A 23003-nucleotide genomic window follows, 5' to 3' on the forward strand; every position below is an offset into this window, starting at 1 on the left:
AACAAAGTAGCCAGAAATTTGTAATAAATTTGTTTAGAGGCCGAGATACAACTGGCCATGAGCAAGCTTGTTCTTGATCAGGTCAGCCTGACACAGGAGGCGTGAATCTCTGATGATCATCAAATTATAGGTTCTAGATATCTTTTTGTTTAGGATTCAAATTCATCACTTAAGTTATGAGGACCTGCCCCACCATCCAAACGTATTGCCTCTATTCAGACATCCTTACCCAAGCTTACCTAGACAACTGACTGAGAAGACTCTGCAAATCAAGTACTCTGATAAAGCAGGAACAGCACAAGCAGTGCCCAAACCTCAGCTTTTGAATTGTACTTTAAATATCTCTGGTATTCATGCAAAAAAAGTGAACTCAAGTAATAAAAATGAAATATTAGAAATTCATGAAATGGAATTTTTCCTTTTACTCAAGTTCAATGATTTCATTCCAATAGGTAACCACAGTAAAGCTACGTAGATGTAGCTATGTAGGTCAGTGCTCCACTGCTAGTTCCAGGGGCAAGGCAGACTCATGTGATCCAATGCATGGCCACAGAAGGTCAGGTCACAGAACTCAAAAGGGAGACAAAACTGGCAGTGCTCTACACAATCTTCAATCAGAGATGAGTATAATTTGGCTCTTAAAGTAGGCTTTCAATACTAGCATGCCTGAAAATTTACCTTTTCTAAGTTTAAAACTTAGTTTCTAAATTTACAACTACCTAAGTGCTGATTCACAAGGAGGAATGTGAAACTTATCTCCTGGGATTTTCACACAACAGTTTCTAGAACTTACAGATAATGGTGTGAGAAACAAAATAAATATTCAGTGGTGGCAGTTCTATGAGCGAATTGCCTTGTTAATAGGAGAGGTTAGAGGAGAATGGCCAGAGTTCAAGCTGACAGGAAGACAGCAGTAACTCAAAAAACCACACATTTCAACAGTGGTGTGCAGAAGAGCATCTCTAAATGGACAACATATCAAACCTTAAAGTGGATCGCCTACAGCAGCAGAAGACTATACCAGATTCCACTCCTGTACTTAATACAGTGAGTGTATGTGCTTGTTCATGTTTTTAGTCACCTTTAACACAATTTAAAAAACTAACTTGCATTTCTATATCTTTCAAAGAAACAATTCTAAAGTACCTGATAAAGGTGCATCCAAATATCTAAGCACAATACCTGCAAACACACATTCTTGAAAAGGGTTTCCCAGGATTGGTTTTGCGGAATTTTGCCACAGTATCAGCTTGGTACACGTCAAAGGAAATCCTAATGCTCTCAGAGATTTCTTGCAACCTGGGCAGCACAATTGCAAAACGAAATCTCACATTCATCAAATAGAAAAGGTTCAGCACACACCATTTGTTAAATGAGGACATCACTAGTCATTTTTGGCCACTTTGAGAGACAGCTGCATGCAAAACAGGTAAGTCATTATCCTGAAAGCATGCGTAATATGGCCTAAAATGATTATTTTTTTCTTACTCACATTTCCATAAGCATTCAGAAGGAAAGCTTTCAGTTTTCTATTTAAAGGCAAACCATACACAAGTAATACATTTTTATTTCACTGTAAGAATTTTTGATATACAGTCGGCCCTCCTTATCTGTGAGAGATTGGTTCCGGGACCCCTCGTGGATACCAAAAAACTCGGATGCGTCTCTAAATGGACAATGACAAGTCCCTTATTCAACCTGTCACAAAACGGTGGACATTAGGACCCAGCGGCAGAGCTCTGAATCTGCAGTGTTTCTGTTCAAGAAAATATTCACGAAATAATAAAGCGATCGGAAAAAGCTGAAACGCCATCAGTCATTGTAAAAGCATTAGGCTACATCGGTCAATGATCGGAACAATTTTAAAGGATAAAGTGAGAAAGGCCCTGCCCCGATGAAAGCTACAATTATTACTAAGCAACACAGTGGTTTAATTATTGGGTTTTGGGGTTTTGAGTTTTTGATCCTCCACATCAACCCAGCTTGATGGAGAATGCACTTGGGAACTTCTGATCCTGAGCTCGGCACTGAAACATAGTGTTAAGTGTTTTATATGCACAGAAAAGTAAAATATATACTATATATTAAGACAAACATTTGGCTGACACTAAATAATATCGGGATGTACCCGTTCCGACTTACTTAGTAAGAAGACTTCGGATTTTTCTCGATCCCGATCCACAGTAACCCACGCACATCCTCCCGCATACTTTAAATCATCTCTAGATTACTAATAATACCTAATACAATGTAAATGCTTTGTAAAATAGTTGTTATACTGCATTGTTTAGGGAATAATGACAAGAAAAAAAACGTCTGTACATGCTTGAACAACAAGTGCTGTAAGAGCACTTCCGGGTTTTCTCGATACGCGGATGTGGAATTCGTGGATAAGGAGGGCCGACTGTATAGTTAACCTTATGAGCTAGTTTAAAAGTAACAGCAAGACACAGCAGGTGTTTATTGATTATAGACTGGGGATGAATACTGGGAGAAATCACTGCTCTTCTTCAAATATTGCACTAAATTTGTTACATTCGCTTGCAAGAGCAGCTGGAGATTTCAATGACCACATCATCTAAAGCTTGGCACCACCAATGACGCAGCATTCACTCTATTGCATTGTGATTGTCAGGCGTAAAGTCACTGAGGTGGGACTTGTACCACAACACACTGACTTACTGGACAAATGCTACCACTTCCGTGACCAGTTGCAAAGGACAATAATATTAGAGCATTTGGATTCTGGTCAGGTCAAGCCATGCCATGTTAGCCCAGGTCAACATTTTCTTCCAGATCAGGATGATTTCCTACTGAGCTTCTAAGAAATATGGGGCCTCTGTTCTCGATCAATGCCCAGCAGCAGAGCAAGTCTTTTCTTCAGCTTCTCTGCAAATGGCTTTTGTGTCCAGTCATATTAAACATGGAAATTCAGAATCAGATTTATTATCATGTGACGTGAAATTTGTTAACTTACAAATTTATGAGCACTCAAGCTTAGTTAAGGGCTTTCTTCTCTCTTCTTCCTTCATCCCACTGCATACTCATCACATAAATGGAACAGCTCAAGCTATAGCTTTGTCATCCTCTACAGTATTTCCAGTTAACTTCCTTGTATAGCACAGACTATCAACTGATCCTTTAAACTAACAAAACATTCCCATGGAACTTTATGGCAAAATGTCATCTGATTACTTAAAAGATCTGAGTTGTAGAAAGGGCCTTAAAATAGATGACAGAAAAATAAGAGAATAGAAATGAGGAAATCTGGAGCTACAGTAGCTGAAGACAAAGAGTTGCCAATGATTAAGGAAAGTACATAGATACAAAAAGATAGCCAGTAGAACATAAACAGGTTTTAGACCTAGAAGAGGTAACACAGATTAGGGGGATAGAGTATAGAGATCTTATAAAGAGGAAGTATTAAATTTTAAGCTTTCATAGGCTAGAAGACTGGAGTCTTAGATGAACAGCTTAGTGAGAAAGGAGGCAAATGGCAAACTGGTTATGGAGAAGGATGGCACATCATCCATAAAGGCACTGCAAAAATATGTAGCAGTGAAGAGAGTACGTTAGAAAATGGAAACAGGGACTTTTTAATCATGAGGAATATATGGAGTTCATCATATTCCAAATTGAACAAATTTGTGGTTAATTTGAAGTACCTGAGTGACAGTTTTAGCAAGAAAGATGAACTGGAAGGAAAATGCTCAAGGTCATACTCAATATTGGAGACAAATCCTAATTAGACAGTTACAATCACCTAGCTGGTCTGGCTCTGCTGATGGTAACAGTAGATGCATCACTGATCAACACAATTAAATGCAATAAATCTCAAGAATGAAGGTACATAGCTTTAGTGTTCAGTGACAACTTACCTAGGTATTTTGTCCAAGATATGCGCAGACTCCATGATGCAGATACTTCGTTGAATTTCTCCTTTGTGAGAAGAAAATAGTAGATCAAAAAGAATTACATGCATTTATCTACTGGTTTTCACTGCCTAGGCACATTCCAAAATCCTTTCTATCCCATCAACAGCCAGGGTCTGATAATCTGATTTTAAAAATGTTAGTATAAAAATAATGACAAGTTCATCAAAAAATTCTTCGGAATTGTGCCGTGTCATCTTTTTACATTTATTCAATGGGGATAAATAAAACCTTGTTCACATTCTAAAAACCAGCAAACTTCTGAAACTTAGAAATGTAGTTGTGCTGTCTTTACGACAGTTATTTAGTTTATAATATTTTCGCTTAGTAATTCATTCAATAGTATTTTCTAGTTAGAATTAGAAGTGTTTAAAGTATATTCATTGCATGTAAAATATATCGGCATGCGATGACGTCACATCCGGTTTTGCCGCGTCTTGTGGGAAAACACCGGTTTGAAATTAGCGCGAGGGTGGGGGCTTTCCACGAGGCTCACCTGAGCAGAAGTAGTTTTGCAGGCATGAGAAATCACAGTGAGAGCAACGCTGTAAGTTAATAGATAATCGATATATTGAACTAAGATGTTAATGCCGATCCTGTTAGAAGTAACGACGGTAGATAATGTTTATGCTTTCGTTAGTTAAAGAGTCGCGGATAGTTTGCATGGAAGTGTATTTAAAGTAGTCAATGGAGCAGGTAAACTCTCCCTGTATACTGCACCTTAGTGTAATGTAGTTATAGTCACCTTTGCAAGTATTTACACTTGAAATGTGATATTAAGGAAGGAACAAATACTGTATCAATCTTGTATTGTTTTATCAACAGTTTTCACCATATGTTAATGTGAAGAGTGAACAGTAAATGGTTAATCTTACTGCGATCTGGTTTCATTGACTGTGGTTTATCCGGACATTGAATTCGGCGTTATTAGTACACCCGAAGGAGAACGTTACAGTAGTGCCTGCCTGGAGATATGATTAAGTCTACAGGTTCATAAAGAGACAGGAGTTATACCAAATGAATTGTGGTTGATAACCTTTTAATCTACTCGATTGCAATAACATTTTTCTGACTGGCATCATGTTATTAAAAATTGATTTGAGTATCAAGCAGCAGAACACCATTTATGCACTGTTTAAATGTACAACATTTTAGATAATGGGGCCTGATTTTATCCTAATCACATCTCTTCAAACAGCAAAATGGCAGGACAAATACATAAAGATGGTAACGTATAAAGCAAAAAGAATTTGTAATGAAATGCAAAGAACAACAAGATGGAACTAGAGGGGCATGTGGCCTCAAACATAAACAAATGCAACAGTACAAAAAATGAGGACAATGAAAGTAGAAAATTTAAAAGACAATAAAATAGTTAATGTTAAACACAAATTTTGAGCAATACACAAAATGCTGAAGGAGCTCACCACGTCACACAGCAACTATGAAGGGATGAAGGATCTCAACCTGCAAAAAGTCAACTCTCTATAGATGCTGTCTGGTTTACTGAGTTCCTCCACCATTTTGTGTATGTTGCTCAGGATAACTTTAAACTCAATTTCCTGTGAAACTAAATGCTGATGGATAACATTTTTGTTGAATGCCTCCACTTGCTGCTCAATTAACAATATCCTGAGCAACATACATAAAATGCTGGAGGAACTCAGCTAAGTCCAATTCAGAATGCTAAACTGAAAGAGTAAGTCAGAGATCTGAGTAGCTGGACTGGAGAAGGCAAAAGGGCAGTTCTTGCCATGCTGTGGTGACCAAGGAATACTTTACTGAATGCTTGTTGGTATCATGCACCAGGTGGCAAATATCCACTGAATCTGGAAGATGTTAAAATGAAAAGCAAACACAAAAACCGCATCAATGATTCAGGAAGGGAATGTATTAAACAGGATGGCAAAATTGTAAATAGTATAAACTGCAAACATTTTCAAAACTGTTTGGGTCTTTCAAGATAACATGACTTACAGGTATCAGGATTGATATTAATGAAGTATTATGATATTAATGAAGTATTTAATACGCTCACTTATTTGTTATACAGCTTCTGTAAAGAATAGTCTTGTCCCCTTGTAATTTTATTGTGTAACCCACTATCCATCCCAGCAGGAGAAATAAACTGGCTAAATATTAAAAGGGCTGGAGTCAGGCAATCCAACTCGATGTCAATGGAAGGCCAACATTTATTGCCCATCCCTAATTGTCCTTGAGAAAGTGGTGCTGTGCCTCCTTCTTGAAATCTTACACTGTGGTTGGTCGGGTATTTCAAAATTTAAGCCCAGCTGCTGATTCTTGGAATATCTTTGAACTCCCTACCCAATACTTAACGTGAGCATGCTTTCACTGGAAGGACTGCAATGAGTCAAGGCCTCAGCTCACCAGTACCTGCAAGGGCAATTTAGGATGGGGGATAAACACTGACCTTGCCAACAATGCCCAGATACTGAAACTGAATACTGCCATTTCTTTTCTTTTAAAATGTATTCCCAAATTCAAGTTGGTGTGCAACTTGCAGAGGGGCTGACAGACAGTGATGTTCATGTACACATACCACCATTCACTTTCCTGGTAATAGAGTTCACAGCTTTTGGAGATACTCTCAGCCTAAGTGAGTGAATGCAGTGCATTGAGATTAGATACATCTACTATGCATTGGTTGTGCAGGGAATGAATGTTTTCAGGTGTAAAGTGAGCAGACTGCTTTATAATGTGATAATGTGGAACTTTTAAATTGTTGGGAACACAAAAGTATTCTGCAGGTGCTGGAAAATTTGAGCGACACTAAGAAAATGCTAGAGGAACTCAGCAAGCATCTATAGAGGGGACATTTAGGGCTGAGATTCTTCATCAGGGCTGGAAAAGAGAGGGGAAGAAGCCAGAATAAGGTAATGGGTGTAGGAGGAAGAGTATAGTTTAGCAAGTGATAGGCAAAACCAGGTGAGGTGGAAAGTGGGTGGGTTGGGTAAGGGAAAATGAAGTAAGAAGCTGGGAAGAAATGGGTGGAAGAATTAAAGGGTTATAGGAGAAATTGTTGGGAGTTTTACCCACCCAGGCAAGTGAAGCATTTTCTATCACACTCATGACTAACAGCATTCAGATGGTAGAAAGGCTTTGGGGTGGCAAGTTAATCAGTGCAGGATATCTATCCTCTAACCTGCTCTTGTAACCATTTCTGTATCTATTCCAGTTGAGTTTCTGGTGGGGACCTGGCTAGTGTAAAGCTATTGAATGTTACTCTCTCTCATGCTGATGATCAATGCCTGGCAATTATTGTACATAAAAGTTAGAAATGTTCTACCATTACCACCCTCAGTGGCATTACTGAAAGACCCATTGTCCTGTCACCCACCTACTGAGCTGACTTGGCTCGGCTTTACAAGCGGTTCCATCTTATCCCTCCATAGATAGGCAGGCAACTTCTTGCCTTGGGCATTTTTCGTTCTGCGCATCTCCTTGAATTCTTTCCAGTTGGAATACTGTTTGTTCTGCTTGTTCTTATTACTTCCAGCTTTGCACTTGGTCTTGTTCATTTTCCTCTTCTTACTCTTGGACAAATTCTGAAACATCTGAGAAAATTTCCAGCTCCAAGCTCCGGCGACCACATTTGGTGGTAGGAGGGATTGGTCAGGTGCATCCAGCTTAATCTTTGGACAATCAACTGCGATGTTGGGGAATTTGATCTTTGTGAAGTCCCACCGGGACTTCCCAGCAGGGATAACTCTCTCTTGTGAACTCCAAGGGGAAGACACAGTGGAGTCTAAGGACACATTCTGAAACCAACCCCTTTCTTTTAGCTCAGCCCGTTGCTTGCTCATGTCAGAACACCCAACAACACTATTTTCTTGCAATTGCTTCATATTGCTTTCTGGAGATACAGGTGTTGGTTTACTGACTTCCTTTTCTGTGTCCTTGCATGTGACATCCTGCTGGTGAAGCTTACACTGCTCCTCTCCCTCCCCAACACTTTGCCCAGACTCTGCCTCTTCAGGTTGGTCAGAGTGGCTTTTCTTGGATCTAGAAGAGAGAATATTGTTTGTATTAAAAGGTGCCTGGATATGTGTAAAACAGGTGTAAACCACAATCATAATACAATTTAGCAAATGTACCATGAAAATCGTCTCAATTCAAAGAGGTTAAACTTAAAATTACTCAATAGGGATTCTCCACCTAGCGGCTCTCTCCCTTTTAATGTATTTCATATCCCACTAGCAGATCCCTTTTAGTTTTGATGATTTACTACTTCTATTGAAGGATTTATTATTCTTACTGAAGGATTCACGACTTAATTACAAAGGCCGAAAAAAGCCATTCTGGTATTGAATTGTGTAGCGGCAAGACTTTCCCTGAAATGGAGCAAACGGAACAAACCAAGAAAACGGAGGAATCTGTTACACTAGTGGGAATATTTTCTTCAATACAAGACATGACGTCAGAATTCGGATCACTTAATATTAAAATTGATAAGCTGGCAGGTTCAAACGCAAAGCTCGAGAAAGCTATTTCTACGATTCAAGACTCTCTGGAAAACTTGGACTCTCACTTCAGCAGACTACAACCCGAATCAAGACTGAGCATGATCTATTCAAGCAAACTATTAAAGATCAAGGAATGAAGATATCTTCAATGGAAAAGAAAATCAATGAAATTACCTAGGAGCTATCTAAAACGAAGTAAAGAATGGTTGATTTAGATAGTAGAGGGCGTCGGAGGAATCTGTGTATTCTGGGACTGCCTGAAAATACTGAAGCTGACGATCTGTTAAAATTCTTTTCAGATTAGTTGTACTCACTTTTCAATGAGACCCTAGAAACTAGCCCCTTAACTGACAGAGCTCACAGAATTCCATTTTTTTGGTGTTCAGCCGAATTACGTCCTCAAGCAGTTGTACTTTCTTTGCATTATTATACAACTAAAAAAAGCTATTATTCGAGAAGCCAGAAAGAAACAGAAATTATTCTTCAATTCAACACAAGTTCGTATAGTCGAAGATTATTCACCCGAAATCTCTGCCGAAAGGAAGAAATAGAAGTTATGAGTGAAATGTATAAATTAAAATTAAATCCCTCCCTTCGCTTTCCAGCAAAGCTGATAATTTTTCCTGAAAAATCTCAATCATTGAGAATCTACTCTCCTCAGGAGGAATGGGAGTATATTAAAACCTTAAAGTTAAGCCTACTAAATTAAATATTAAAGTTACTCCGATTACTCAATAGGCAATTTTGAAGTATCTGCTGTATGAGTAGTTTATGGAGCTTTTGAGTTAAGTACATGTTATACCTTTTCATTCTCAGGTATGGGATGTGATTGATTTAATGTTTTCTTTATCTTAATAATAATGTGTACACACACACACTTACTTTTCTTTTTCGAGAGAATGAATATTGTTTATAACATTATTTGCCCAGATTTATTCCTTCTTTTGAATATATGTTTAAGCTACTTTAGCTGATTCTAAGATGGCCGTTGTTGATTATGTTTTTAATGTTAGACACATTATAGTAGTTGAATTGTTTGTGCCTTTTATTATATTTTGCTTTTTTTATTATTATATGGAGCTGCAAGATGGAGAACAGGGTCAAGGTTATTAGTTAGCATGGGACCAGCCTATCGGTTCCTTCATTTCTATCTATTGGGTGGGGGGAGGGGGAGGGGGTCTATTAGAGTAGGTTCTTTTCTTGATTGGGCATTTCTTTTGATGGATTTATCTTTTGTAAATGCGTCACTCCTTCTGGTTGTACCCGCGCCTTTTGGTTTAATCTGTACTTGCATAACATTTCTTTTATACAATATAAAACTCAATTTTAAACATGGATGTTAATAAAATTAATATAATATTTTGGAATTGGAACGGTGTCAATCATCTCATTAAGCGTAAAAAGAGTTTTAAGAAATTTAAAAAACTTAATGCTGATATTATTTTTGCACAAGAAAATCATATACGAAAACAGGATGAGGACAGATTTTTTCACTTTTGGAAAGGGCCCTTATTTCACTCGCTGTCGGACAGTAAAACAAGAGGCGTTTCTATATTTCTTAGCCCCAAAATCCCTTTTGTACACTTTAATACTACTACTGATTCGATTGGAAGATATTTAATTGTTACTGGTTTATTATGTGAGCAAAAGGTAGCTCTGGTGTGTGTATACACACCTAATGTAGATAATTCTGATTTTTTTAAGAAACTTTTTTCAGAGTTACCGAATCTCAATGAATATAAACTGATCATGGGTGGTGACTTTAATTGTTGTTTAAATCTGGCGATTGACAGGTCATCAACCAATCCGTCGCTTCCAAATAAAGCCGCAGCTTGTATTAACTCCTTTTTATTAGAATATGGCCTTGTCGATATTTGGAGATATAAACACCCCAATGATAAAGATTTCTCTTTTTTCTCACACGTCCATCATAAATATTCTCGAATTGATTACTTTTTTTAGATACACGTCTGTTAAACTCCATTGTTGAATGTACGTATGACATCATTGTGCTTTCAGATCACGCACCTTTAAAGTTAACCCTTAAGCTTTCGGATATTCTTTTGAAAATCTCACAGTAGAGATTGAACCCCATATTGTTACGGGATCCAGCTTTTGTTAATTTTATTAAGGAGCAAATTTCTATATTTTTTGAATTTAATACAACTGAAGGAATGTCAAATCTGGTTATATGGGACACCTTGAAATCTTTTCTTAGAGGTCAGATAATCTCATATTCAGCAGCCTTGAGAAAGAAAAGTAAAGCAGAATTGTCAGTGCTTATTAATAAAATTAAACAGATAGATAAAGCGTATTCAGTTAAACCTACTGACCTATATAAAGAAAAGGTCCAACTTCAATCACAGTATGATTTACTTCTGACCTTTCCCAATGAACAGCAAATTTTTAAATCTAAAAGTTTATTTTATATACATGGGGAAAAATCTGCTAAACTTTTAGTGGGTCAGTTAAGGGCTGGGATGGTCAGAAGACAGATTTTAAAAATTCGCCGACCAGATAGAACAGAAACTTTAAATCCTCATGAAATTAATAAGATATTTATGGACTTCTATTCTAATCTTTATAAATCTGAATTCTCTGATAGTACTGACTATGAATACATTTTTGCAAAGGTTAAACATACCCCAAATTTTGATTCAAGATGCCGATATGTTAGATGCACTGATTAAACAAGAGGAGATATCCAAGGCTATATCCTCTATGCAATTAAGTAAAGCTCTGGGACCTGATGGTTATACAGTAGAATTTTACAAGACCTTTCATGAAATGCTTAAACCACATCTTCATCAAATGCTTACCGACTCTACATTCTCTGGCAACCTTCCTAAAACTTTTTATGTAGCACTAATTTCACTGATTCCAAAAAAAGGAAACGACCCACTGGAATGTGTATCCTATAGACCTATTTCTTTATTGAATGTAGATTTTAAAATTCTCTCTAAGATTCTAGCAAATAGGCTTGAGACTATCTTGCCTAATGTTATCTCAAACGATCAAACAGGATTTATTAAAAATAGGTATTCACATTTTAATATTCGAAGATTATTAAATATCATTTATTCCCCCTCAGCCAAAGAATCGGAATGTATTGTATCTTTGGATGTAGCGAAAGCCTTTGATAGGGTGGAGTGGCCTTATCTATTCCAGGTTTTGAAGAGGTTCAATTTTGGTCAAGGATTTATTTCCTGGATTAAATTGATTTATCATGCCCCGGTAGCTGCAGTTTTAACTACTAATCAAAAGTCTCCTTACTTTAGATTATATAGAGGTACCCGTCAGGGTTGTCCTCTTTAGTCCTCTTAATTTGGCTTTAGAACCACTTGTTATTGCTCTTAGGGATTCTAATTTTATGCAGGGTATTAAGAGAGGGGATACATTACATAAGGTTTCGTTATACGCGGATGATTTATTAGTTTACATTTCAAATCCTAGGAAATCTATTCCTATGTTATCTATATTTATGGAATTTGGTACTTTTTCTGGATATAAACTTAATTTACACAAAAGTGAATTATTTCCTATTAATAATTATTCTGATTATTATGATCAAATACCTTTTAATATTGCCAAAAAACATTTTACTTACCTTGGTATCAAAATTAACAAAAATTTTAAAGACCTATATAGGTATAATTTCTTCCCTTTAGTTGAATATACTCAACAGGCGCTTTCTAAATGGTCACCTATGTCGATGTCATTGATAGGTCGAATAAATGCTATAAAAATGGTTATTCTACCGAAATTTTTATATATATTTTAAGCAGTTCCCTCTTTTGTTCCAAAAACATTTTTTGATAAAATAGATTCTTTGATTTTATCTTGAGTTTGGAATAATAAAGCTCTAGAGTGAATAAACTTTTATTGCAAAAATCAAAAAAAGATGGAGGACTGGCTTTACCAAACTTTAGATTTTATTATTGGGCAATTAATATTCGTTATGTTACTTCTTGGTTTTATGATATAGACGACCAAGATCGCCCTTCATGGTTACAGTTGGAGGAAAATTCAGTAATGGGGTTTTCATTAGCTTCTTTATTAGGAGCTCCTCTTCCGTTTTCACTCTCCAGAATAGGTAGACAAGCTCTTAACCCTATTGTTAAACATACTTTAAAAATTTGGTTTCAATTTCGTAGATTTTTTGAATTAAATGATTTTTTACTTTCTAGTAATATTTATTCTGATTTCTTTTTTAAACCATCAACTTTGGATAAGGCTTTTCTAACATGGAAAATTAAGGGAATAAAAACTTTAGATAGGTTTTTACAAGACTGTTTAATGTCTTTTTCAGTTAATGAACAAATATGGTATCTCTAATACACTTTTCAGGTATTTACAGGTTAGGAATTTCTTACCGAATTTTTTACCGAATTACCCCTTGACTCGCTCTTCAAATTTGGCTTATGTTATTTTTCAGTTTAAACCTTTTCAAAAACGATTAATAGCTATCATTTATAAACAGTTAATAAATGCTCGCATGTCACCTAATTATAGGGTTCAACGTACCTGGGAAGTAGAACTTCAACATTCACTTTCAGGTAAACAATGGAGTAAAATTTATTTAGTCAATAATTCATCTGTCTGCACACGCCATATCTTAATTCAGTTTAAGATAGTACATAGGGCCCATATGTCCAAATATAAATTGGCACATATTTTTCCGAATATAAGCCCTATTTGTGACAGATGTAACGCAGAAATGGCTACTCTAACTCATACGTTTTGGTCATGTGAAAGTTTAAATAATTTTTGGAGGGATGCGTTTGGAATATTATCTAAAGTTATAGATATGGATGTTCAACCTAATCCACTTACAGCAATTGTTGGGATTATTCCAGAGGAAGCAAGCAAAGTGTCTGCTTCCACCCAACATGTGATAGCTTTTTCAACTTTACTGGCTAGGAGAGCTATTTTTCTACATTGGAAAGAAACTAACCCACCTACTGTTCTCTATTGGCTCTCCTCCATTATGTCATGTCTAAGCTTGGAGAAAATTAGAAGCCAGACATTTGATACACCCTTTAATTTTGAACAAATCTGGCACCCTTTTATTCAATATTTTCACGATTTAATTTATTTTTATTTATTTATTTATTTTTCTTTATTCCCTTTGGGGAAAATCCTTATCTATGAAGGTTCGGAGATGACTGGAAGAACATGTTTTTTTTCTCGTTTTTTCTAATTTTATCCTCAATTGGACTGCCCAATCTTTCTTTTTCTTTCCTTTTTTTGTTTTTTGTTTCAGTCTAGTTAGTTGGTTTTTTTCCTTATCAATAAAACTTCCAATCTTTTTCTTATGATTGTTATGAGTTGTAGTTTTTTTTTGACCATTGCATATATAACAGCATAATATTTTACTTATTTGATTTTGATATATACTTTCTGTTTTTACTGTTGCTGTTTATATGTCTTTTATATTATCTACTTATTAAACTCCCCTTCCGATTTGTATATCCTTTATTTGGAAATCAATAAAAAAGACTGAAAAAAATGAAAATGAAATAAAATTACTCAACATCCAAATCTGAGGCCTCCTGAACTTATTGTAACTGTGTCAACCTGAGCCTGTAAAGGGCACATTTGTGGCACTGAAGCTGTTCTTATCTGTTTGGGTTAGAGGGATTAAGAACACTTGTGGGTTGGATGGGAGTGTGAATATGTTAAGAGGGTGACTTGTGGAGATTGTGAGTAAATGCGAGTCCAGGCTCACTGTCCAAAAGACAAAGTGATAGATTATCTTCAACTTGATACACAGGAAAGGACAGACATCACCAAATGACCAATAGGGCACAAGAACTTTTTCTCAACCATTACAAAAGAATAAGAGCAAGAAATGCAAGAAATTTAAATTTTGTGCAGCAAATTTGGTAACTTCTGAAGATCGATTAAAGTACTATATCCTTCATGTAAATGCACATCCTGGAACACATAACTGATGGGAAGAAAACAAATCTGATTTGTACTTAAATGTAATGAATAAAACTAAACTAAAAATGCATTTAAGACAAATTGAAGAAAGGTTTTTGATCAACGGAAATTGAATCATTGATGACAATTTTGAGCAGTGTCTATTCACTATACATTCTATCAAACAGCAGTAAGATGTCAGAAAAATGGGTGCACTTAAGGAGCACTTTTCCATTGTTAATATCAATCTTCTTCACTGAAAGAGGACTGGTCCTCGATCAACACTGACTCAACCTAATACACGAGCAAAGTTGGGTATGTTTGCACTAGAACAAAACAGACAAGGATGCAATGTTTTTGTGCAGATGGCAAATTAATGGGGAGAATTTCTTCCCCTACTAAAACAATTTACTAAGTTTATATAATTTTAAGACCTATAGACACACAGTAGTGCCTACTGGAGTGCTCGTTGCCAGAAATGTTTGTATCAAAGCTTCAAAAATCAAATCAAAGTTTAATTATCATTCAACCATACATAAATACACCTGAACGAAAGAGCATTCCACAGGGGCCAAGAGCAAAACATACACAGCACAACACATTCAAGATGGTGAGCACACAGTTACACACAAAAATATTATATATAGCCCAAGTCCCCAAGTAACATGACCCATAAATTAACGGTGCAGTTCCTGGCAGACTGCAGACGAATACATACACGCAATCCACCTTGTCATTCTACCGATCGAACACTGGAGGGCAGCACTGACAGGAAAGGCCAGCCCCTAAGTAAGCATGGACACCATCCCACACCAGCTCCAGTGTCTCCTCTCTTGCACAGCAGCAGTCAAGCCCATGACTTGAGGCCCAGTCCTCACAACAACCAAGGCCACACAGCTCCAGGAAACAAGGGAAACAAGCCTGTGGCATCTTACATTGTCAAAGTCGAACAAAATCTTGCGATCACAAGAGGAGCTCCCAAAACAATCACCTCCTGGTTACGCTTCACACCATCTTTACTCACCAATTCCAATGCCTTCCTGTAGCAGGCAGCAACATGGTCTACATGGTCCAGCTCCTCTGCCAACATGCAGTTCACTGACAGGGTAGACCTTCAGTACCCAAATTTCTTGGGAATCCCACATTGTCTTGCAATTGTAAAAAAGACATTAAAAAAGGGGGGGGGAAAAAAAACACCTTTGGTTGGCTGAGAAGCTGGTGCATCCAAGTGCACTGCCATCTTACCAGAAAGTAAGCAAACAGGAAGATTTTAGATCAGTTTCTTTGATCTACTAATGTATTTCATTCTGAAATTAATTAGCCCCACCTCTGTTCCAATGTTAAGTTTTCATCATCATGGCTGCCACTTCGCTTCCTCTTCCAACGTTTGGTATCTGTGTCACTGCAGGAAGGATCCAAGTGTAGCTTTTGCTCATGAGAACTACAAACTGTACTAAAATAAGAAGTTATATTTATAAAAACTTTTGCACAAACTGAAGGTATTTTCCAATCAATAAACTGCACCGTGCAGTTTAGTAAAAGCAAGATACTACTTGAATAAAGCAATATATTTAAAAAACTAAATCACATGTTTCAGTTACATTAGTCCAGGATATCATTGGAATATTGAATACAGTATACAAGAGTTGAAGAGGGGGTCAATAAAAGCCTTACCATCTCTTTCCAGCAATTATAGAATGGTCTGTCTTTCTGTTTTGTGCACCGAAATGGATCATTTTTACATGTGTGGGGCAAGTTTTTGTTTTATCCAGAAACTGGTGGGTGCCTGGAAGACACTGCCAGCTGTGATGGCACAAATGATAGGTGTTCAAGAAACTCTTAGATAAGCTCTGGAATGTGCAGAAAATGGAGGGATATGGACATTGGGCATGCAGAAGGGATGAGCTTACTCAGACATTTAATTACTTATTTTATTTATTAGCTTGGCACTTCATCATGAGCCAAAGGGCCTATTCTCATGCAGTACTATTCTATGTCTATGTTCTGTGTGCCAGTAAGGAAGCACATGAAAACCAGAATAATGACAAAAAGAACCATTTACCTGGAATCAAATCGCATGACAATATAACCCAGTCTTTTCAAATGGCTGTAAACCTTCAGAAACAAAGTAAGTTCAAAGAAGTCACTATCTCCACTGAATATAGAATGGTTTAAACATCAAAGGCACTGAATGGCAGCACCACAGAAGTACACCATGTATACAAGGACATTCCCAAATTAAATGTAAACATTGAATCAAGTTATGTGCAGTGTTAAGGCTGACTTAGACTTCTGCGTAGTAGCCTACGCCGTAGCCTTCATAAGCAGCCTGCGCTGTTGTGAACATTTATACCTGTGAGTTGGTGTGTTTGTGTGGCTCTGCAATTCACCGCCAAAATGCTAGTTGGCAGTGGGGTTTCTATGCCACTGTGTAGAGTTTCTACATGTTCTTCAAACAATAGCGACTGAGCACATCATGTTGGAACAAGGGTCACTTTTATTGAAATTACTGCAACGCAGATAAGAGAGAAAATGTTGAAGGAGATGGTATGCACCACCATTGAACGGATTGAGACAGAAGGAGGGTAAATTTTCTGTGCTTGTCTGGCCACTGAGAGACAAGGATGAGGAAATACATTTCAAATATTTTCAGATGTCGACAGGTAGATTTGACAATTTGGTTCAGTCTCCAACCATTTATTTCGCATTAGTGTACGCACAGTATGCCTATAGACAGGAGGAAATGCGATGCTACCAAGCGGACCAATCACAGTTGTTGCAGTTTGCGTCGCCACGATGTGCAGTTACATTTTTGGAGAGGTGCGTGTCAGGCTGTAGGGTAGGGGGTAGGTTACGCAGCTATGCCATACCTACGGAGTTCATTTGACGCAGAAGTATAAATCAGCCTTTAGAGTCACAGCCACACAGCATGGTATCTGGCCATTCAACCCACCAGGTTTGCACTACTTACACCTTCCGACATTCCCATCAACTGCCCAGAATCATCCACACTAGATTAACCTAGTGACCAGCAAGTCTTTGGTACGTGAAGGCAGACCAGAACACTGAAAGGAACCCCACAGGATCACAAGGAGAAAATTCAAACTCCACATAAGAGACACTGGAGACCAGTCCAAGAACTAGATTGCTTGAGCTACGAGTTATCAACTCAACTTGCTACATTACTGTGCAATCCTTGAAAACTCTGATTCATTAATAATAGTTTTAATTAGAATCATTTTACAAACAAGTTACTGCACTCATTGAACACTTTTACCCATTAAGCTGCCCATTAGACAGGCCTGCTTTGATCCCGTTCTGTTCTGTTCTGTACTGAGATTGCAAACAGCTTCAATGCATTTGGACAAAGGAGAGACCAGAGTAAAAAGCCAGCTTCCCTCCACTTACTGATCGTCGTCAGTGATTGTTGCAAATCAGACTCATGGTATGCAGCACTGTGGTGTAGTGGTTAGCACAACACATTACAGAACCGGCGACCAGGGTTCAATTCCCACCACTCCCTGTGACCACGGGGGTTTCCTCCAGGTGCTCTGTTTTTCTCCCAGTCTAAAGGGCTATGTTTCCCATAGCTCAGCACACTACACCAAAAGTCTGCCCAAGCAAAACAGCAGTCAGTCTGCCTTAAATGAACTAGAGCAGACTACATAAAAATCCATTAGCAGTCCTCAGAGCAGATCAGGTTGTTGGCAAGTACTGATAATGACCAGTGTGCAATGACTGATTGGTTAAGAACTTGTAATAACTGCAAAACCTCTAAAGTGAGCAAATTGCAGCACTTTGTAACTAGAGAATTTCTGTTTAGATGCTTTGATATCCAGTGTTAATAACACAAGTATGGTAGAGCAAACCAAAAATCGATTGTGGCCTGGAAATTAAGGCATTTTTTTCCCCAACAGTACTTATCTGACCATTTTTACCAGACTACAACTGTGGCTGTTTCCCTCACTCCTCCCCAGAAATTAAACTTGGTACTTCCAACAGCCAACATCCATTTTTGTATTCATGTCTGGGACAAACACTTTTTCCAAGGTGTGACCCACTCAGTTAAGTCACTCATCTGTACCTCCAACATTGATCTTACAGCATCCCAACCCATAGACCCTCCCAATGCCACTACAGGGCACTTACCTCTGGTCAGCCACTTCCCTTGTACAAAATTTGTAGCCCTGAACCAAATCCCTAATTGTTGGCTCCTTCACCCTGACCCCATTCTGATCATGGATTTTCACTGTGTGCCTTGCAACACACAGAGGAACATGGGAGTTCTGTGGTGCTTATGGCTTTAGTGCTGTCACTTCACACATCATGATCCACAATGCACCTTTGAGAGGACACATCAATTATTAGGCCAGTAAATAGTTATAAATGTGACACAATCTCTGTGACTCTCAGAACACTTTACCTTACACATTTATTTTAACTCTTATTTCCAAGTACCAAGAAGCATACAAAGAGAAAATTTATTTGGTACTGCAGACAGTTTGAGCTTGCACTGTAAATAAAGTGTCCGGCAACACTCAGATGAACTTATGACCCAGAGTTAATGCTAGAATACAGTCACTTCCAGTACCTGATACTGTTCCAATGGAATAGTTCTTGTCGACAGTAAAACTTCATATGCTTCTTGAATGGATAGTTGCTGATCCCTGTAATATAGCTGAATGGACCCCTGGGAGGCAAGGAAACTGCAGGTTAAGTATGTCTGAGAAAGAAATCTTATTGATGACATAACTATAATTAAAAAAAAGTAATATCTGTGCCTCTTCAGGGAAACCGCAGGATGAAATAACATTCTTAGTCATAATGGTGTGCCGGTCTCAGATTATAAGGAAGAGTAAAGATACAAATTTCTTCATAAAACACTTTAATAGCATTTATCATTGCCTTTTACTGGTTTGGAATGCTTTTGAGAGAGTTGGGGGAACATACATTGGAAGCCAATGGGAATTAATTTTAATCAAAATAGGGATAAAGAGCCATGATATCAACAAGAAATCAATTTTAATTTTAGGCCTGCATGAGTAACAGCCATGGATTCTGCACTGGACCTGATGTCAAATAGAGCTCCACCATGGGCACAACCTTCCCCACCATCAATGAAGACCTCAAGGAGGCAGCATTCATCACAAAGTACTCTCACCATCTAGAACTTGCTCTTCTCTCGTTTCTACCATCAGGAATCAGAATCAAGTTTATTATCACCGGCATATGTTGTAAAATTTATTAACTTAGTAGCAGCGGTTCAATGTAATACATAATAGAAACAAAATATGTAAATCAAATACAGTATACATATATTGAATAGATTAAAATAGTGCAAAAAACAAATAACATTAAAAAAGTGAGGTAGCGTCCAAGGAAATCCCAAAAGAATCCAATTAAAGATAAAAAGACCAACTCTTAATGTGCACGAGAAAAAAAAACACAACACACAAACAACAGCATTCCAAACCAAAACTGAGTCCTCAGATCTGACCCCGAGTAGGTCAAAGCATTGCGTATCAATTCATCGTATTAGACCCAGAGCACAGCAATCAAGGGCCATCTTCGTAACCTCAGCATCATAAAAAGAGAGGGGAGTGACCATTGTGGAGAAGGAGTATTATTGACTCTTGTCTTAGATCGCAACACCCTGTCTTTTCAGTCCATCTGAGCAGGCACTTAAATTGAATCAGAATCAGGTTTATTATCATTGGCGTGTGTCGTGAAATTTGTCAACCTAGCAGCAGTTCAATGCAATACATAATATAGACGATAAAATAAAATAAAATCAATTACAGTATATGTATAATGAATACATTAAAAATTGTGTAATAATATACATTTTAAAAGTGAGGTAGTGTCCAAGGGTTCAAAATCCATTTAGGAATCGAATGGCAGAGTGGAAGAAGCTGTACCTGAATCACTGAGTGTGTGCCTTCAGGCTTCTGTACCTCCTACCTGATGTTAACAGTGAGAAAAGGGCTTGCCCCTGGGTGCTGGAGATCCTTAATAATGGATACTGCCTTTCTGAAGATATCCCAGGTACTTTGTAAGCTAGTACCCAAAATTAAATCGATTTAAGTTTACAACCCTCTGCAACTTCTTTCAGTCCTATGCAGTAGCCCCCTTGCCCCTCGCCATACCAGACAGTGATGCAGTCTGTCACAATGCTCTACACAGAACAAAGGTTGGAGGTGTTGTGAATAATGTGGAGGGCTGTCAGAGGTTACAGCAGGACATTGATAGGATGCCAAACTAGGCTGAGAAGTGGCAGATGGAATTCAACCCAGATAAGTGTGAAGTGGTTCATTTTGGTAGGTCAAACATGATGGCAGAATATAGTATTAATGATAAGACTCTTGGCAGTGTGGAGGATCAGAGGGATCTTGGGGTCCAAGTCCACAGGACGCTCAAAGCAGCGGCGCAGGTTGACTCTGTGGTTAAGAAGGCGTACAGTGTATGGGCCTTCATCAATCGTGGAATTGAATTTAGGAGCAGAGAGGTAACGCAGCAGCTATTTAGGACCCTGGTCAGACCCCACTTGGGAGTACTGTGCTCAGTTCTGGTCGCCTCACTGCAGGAAGGATGTGGAAGTCATAGAAAAGGTGCAGAGGTGATTTACAAAGACATTGCCTAGATTGGGGAGCATGCCTTATGAAAACAGGTTGAGTGAACTCGGCCTTTTCTCCTTGGAGTGACAGAGGATGAGAGGTGACCTGATAGAGGTGTATAAGATGGTAAGAGGCATTGATCGTGTGGATAGCCAGAGGCTTTTTCCCCAGGGCTGAAATGGCTGCCACAAGAGGACACAGGTTTAAGGTGCTGGAGAGTAGGTACACAGGTGATGTCAGGGGTAAGTTTTTTCACTCAGAGTGGTGAGTGCATGGAATGGGCTAACAGCAATGGTGGTGGAGGCAGATACGATAGTGTCTTTTAAAGAGACTTTTGGACAGGGAAATGGAGCTTATAAAAATAGAGGGCTATAGAGAAGTCTTAGTAATTTCTAAGATGGGGAAACAACACACACAAAATGCTGGTGGAACACAGCAGGCCAGGCAGCATCTATAAGGAGAAGCACTGTTGACGTCTTGGCCCGAATCGTCGACAGTGCTTCTCCTTATAGATGCTGCTTGGCCTGCTGTGTTCCACCAGCATTTTGTGTGTGTGTTGTTTGAATTTCCAGCATCTGCAGATTTTCTCATGTTTGCTCTTAAGATAGGGACATGTTCGGCACAACTTTGTGGACCTAAGGGCCTGTATTGTGCTGTCAATGTTTCTATCTATACAAGTTTTTGAGTGCTTTGTTGACATATCAAATCTCTTTAAACTCCTAATTAAGAATAGCTGCTGTCTTGCCTTCTTTATAACTGCATCAATATGTTGGGAGCAGGTTAAGTCCTCAGAGATCAACACCCAGGAACTTGACACTGCTCACTCTCTCTACTTCTGATCCCTCTGAGGATGTGTTTCTTCGCCTTACCCTTTCTGAAGTCCACAACAAGTTCTTTCTTCTTACTGATTCTGAGTGCCAGGTTGTTTCTGCAACACCACTCCACTAGCTGGCATATCTTGCTCCTGTATGCCCTCTCATCATGCCTAGCCATACAGTCATGGGTGTAGAGACAGTAGAGCAGTGGGTTAAGCACGCACCCCTGAAGTGCACCAGTGTTGACGGTCTGTGAGGAGGAGATGTTATCACCAATCCACACATTGTGGTCTTCCGGTTAGGAAGTCGAGGAAGTGCTACAGGGGGCCTGAAGATCCACATTCAGCTTCATCCACTCCACCGTCAGATTACTGAATGGTCCACATACCCATGAACTCTTAGTTATTCTTTTTTATTTGCACTATTTATTTGTATAATTTATGGCAATTCTGTCTTTGCACAGTAAAACAACAAATTTCACAAGGTACAAATCAGGAATAATAAATGTGATCCTGAAGTGTGCGAGACTGTGAAGTGAAAGCGTTTTATTTTGTTTTAGTTTCCTTGCTGCTTGGAAGGAAAACTATTACAAATCCAGGTTCTACAAGAAAACAAGAAACAAAACTCCGGGTTACCCTTCATCCCCAACAGTGATGCTTGTATAACTACTGAGGTGATTGGCAGGGGAAATATCATGGATGCCAGCACTAGCCTGGCCCTCAGGGGCTCGAGCTGGAAATGAGCCATGTTGGCAATGCCTGGAAGTTAAAGCTCCCATATTGCGAGGACTCATGTGGATTTCTGTCTACACCAGCTCTGCCCACTCATCAACAATGCATAAATAAGCATCCAACTCCTGCTGGCTTTCCTGAAAGACCTCTCCAAAGTGCAAAGCAGCTGAACCACAGGAAACAAACAGCAACATCAGATTTGGATTTCCAGCATCAGCAGATTTTCTCATGTTTGTGATACTACGAACAATTAACCTGGCAACATCTACAATAGGTGAGAAGACATTTACTTCACTCCAGGGCCCCTTGGGCCCCTGCCAGTTACTCATACAAAGTTACACTTTTCCTGAAAAGATTTCAGTGAAGTACTCCACCTCATCAAGCTTTGCATTCAAGTCTATCCACCTTTGTGTTTTCCAGCAGTATAACAGAAAGCAAAAAGCAAGAATCCATCATTCAGTCCAATTATTCCAATTATCTGGTTCCTAAGATAATCAAATCA

General features: G+C 38.3%; 1 protein-coding gene across 1 annotated transcript in view; it reads right to left on the bottom strand.

The window, feature by feature from the left end:
* Positions 1-23003, bottom strand: part of tsen54 (TSEN54 tRNA splicing endonuclease subunit) — a 47862-nt gene that overhangs the window by 2957 nt on the left and 21902 nt on the right. Inside the window, exons 5-10 of the mRNA XM_059948874.1 lie at positions 18933-19031; positions 16404-16456; positions 15669-15794; positions 7291-7955; positions 3879-3939; positions 1183-1299 (exon numbers count right to left, since the gene is read on the bottom strand). Of these exons, the coding sequence (XP_059804857.1) occupies positions 1183-1299; positions 3879-3939; positions 7291-7955; positions 15669-15794; positions 16404-16456; positions 18933-19031 (1121 nt within the window). The remainder of the gene's footprint in view (positions 1-1182; positions 1300-3878; positions 3940-7290; positions 7956-15668; positions 15795-16403; positions 16457-18932; positions 19032-23003) is intronic.

This window comes from Hypanus sabinus, chromosome 23, assembly GCF_030144855.1.
Source record: "Hypanus sabinus isolate sHypSab1 chromosome 23, sHypSab1.hap1, whole genome shotgun sequence".
Lineage (NCBI taxonomy): Eukaryota > Metazoa > Chordata > Chondrichthyes > Myliobatiformes > Dasyatidae > Hypanus > Hypanus sabinus.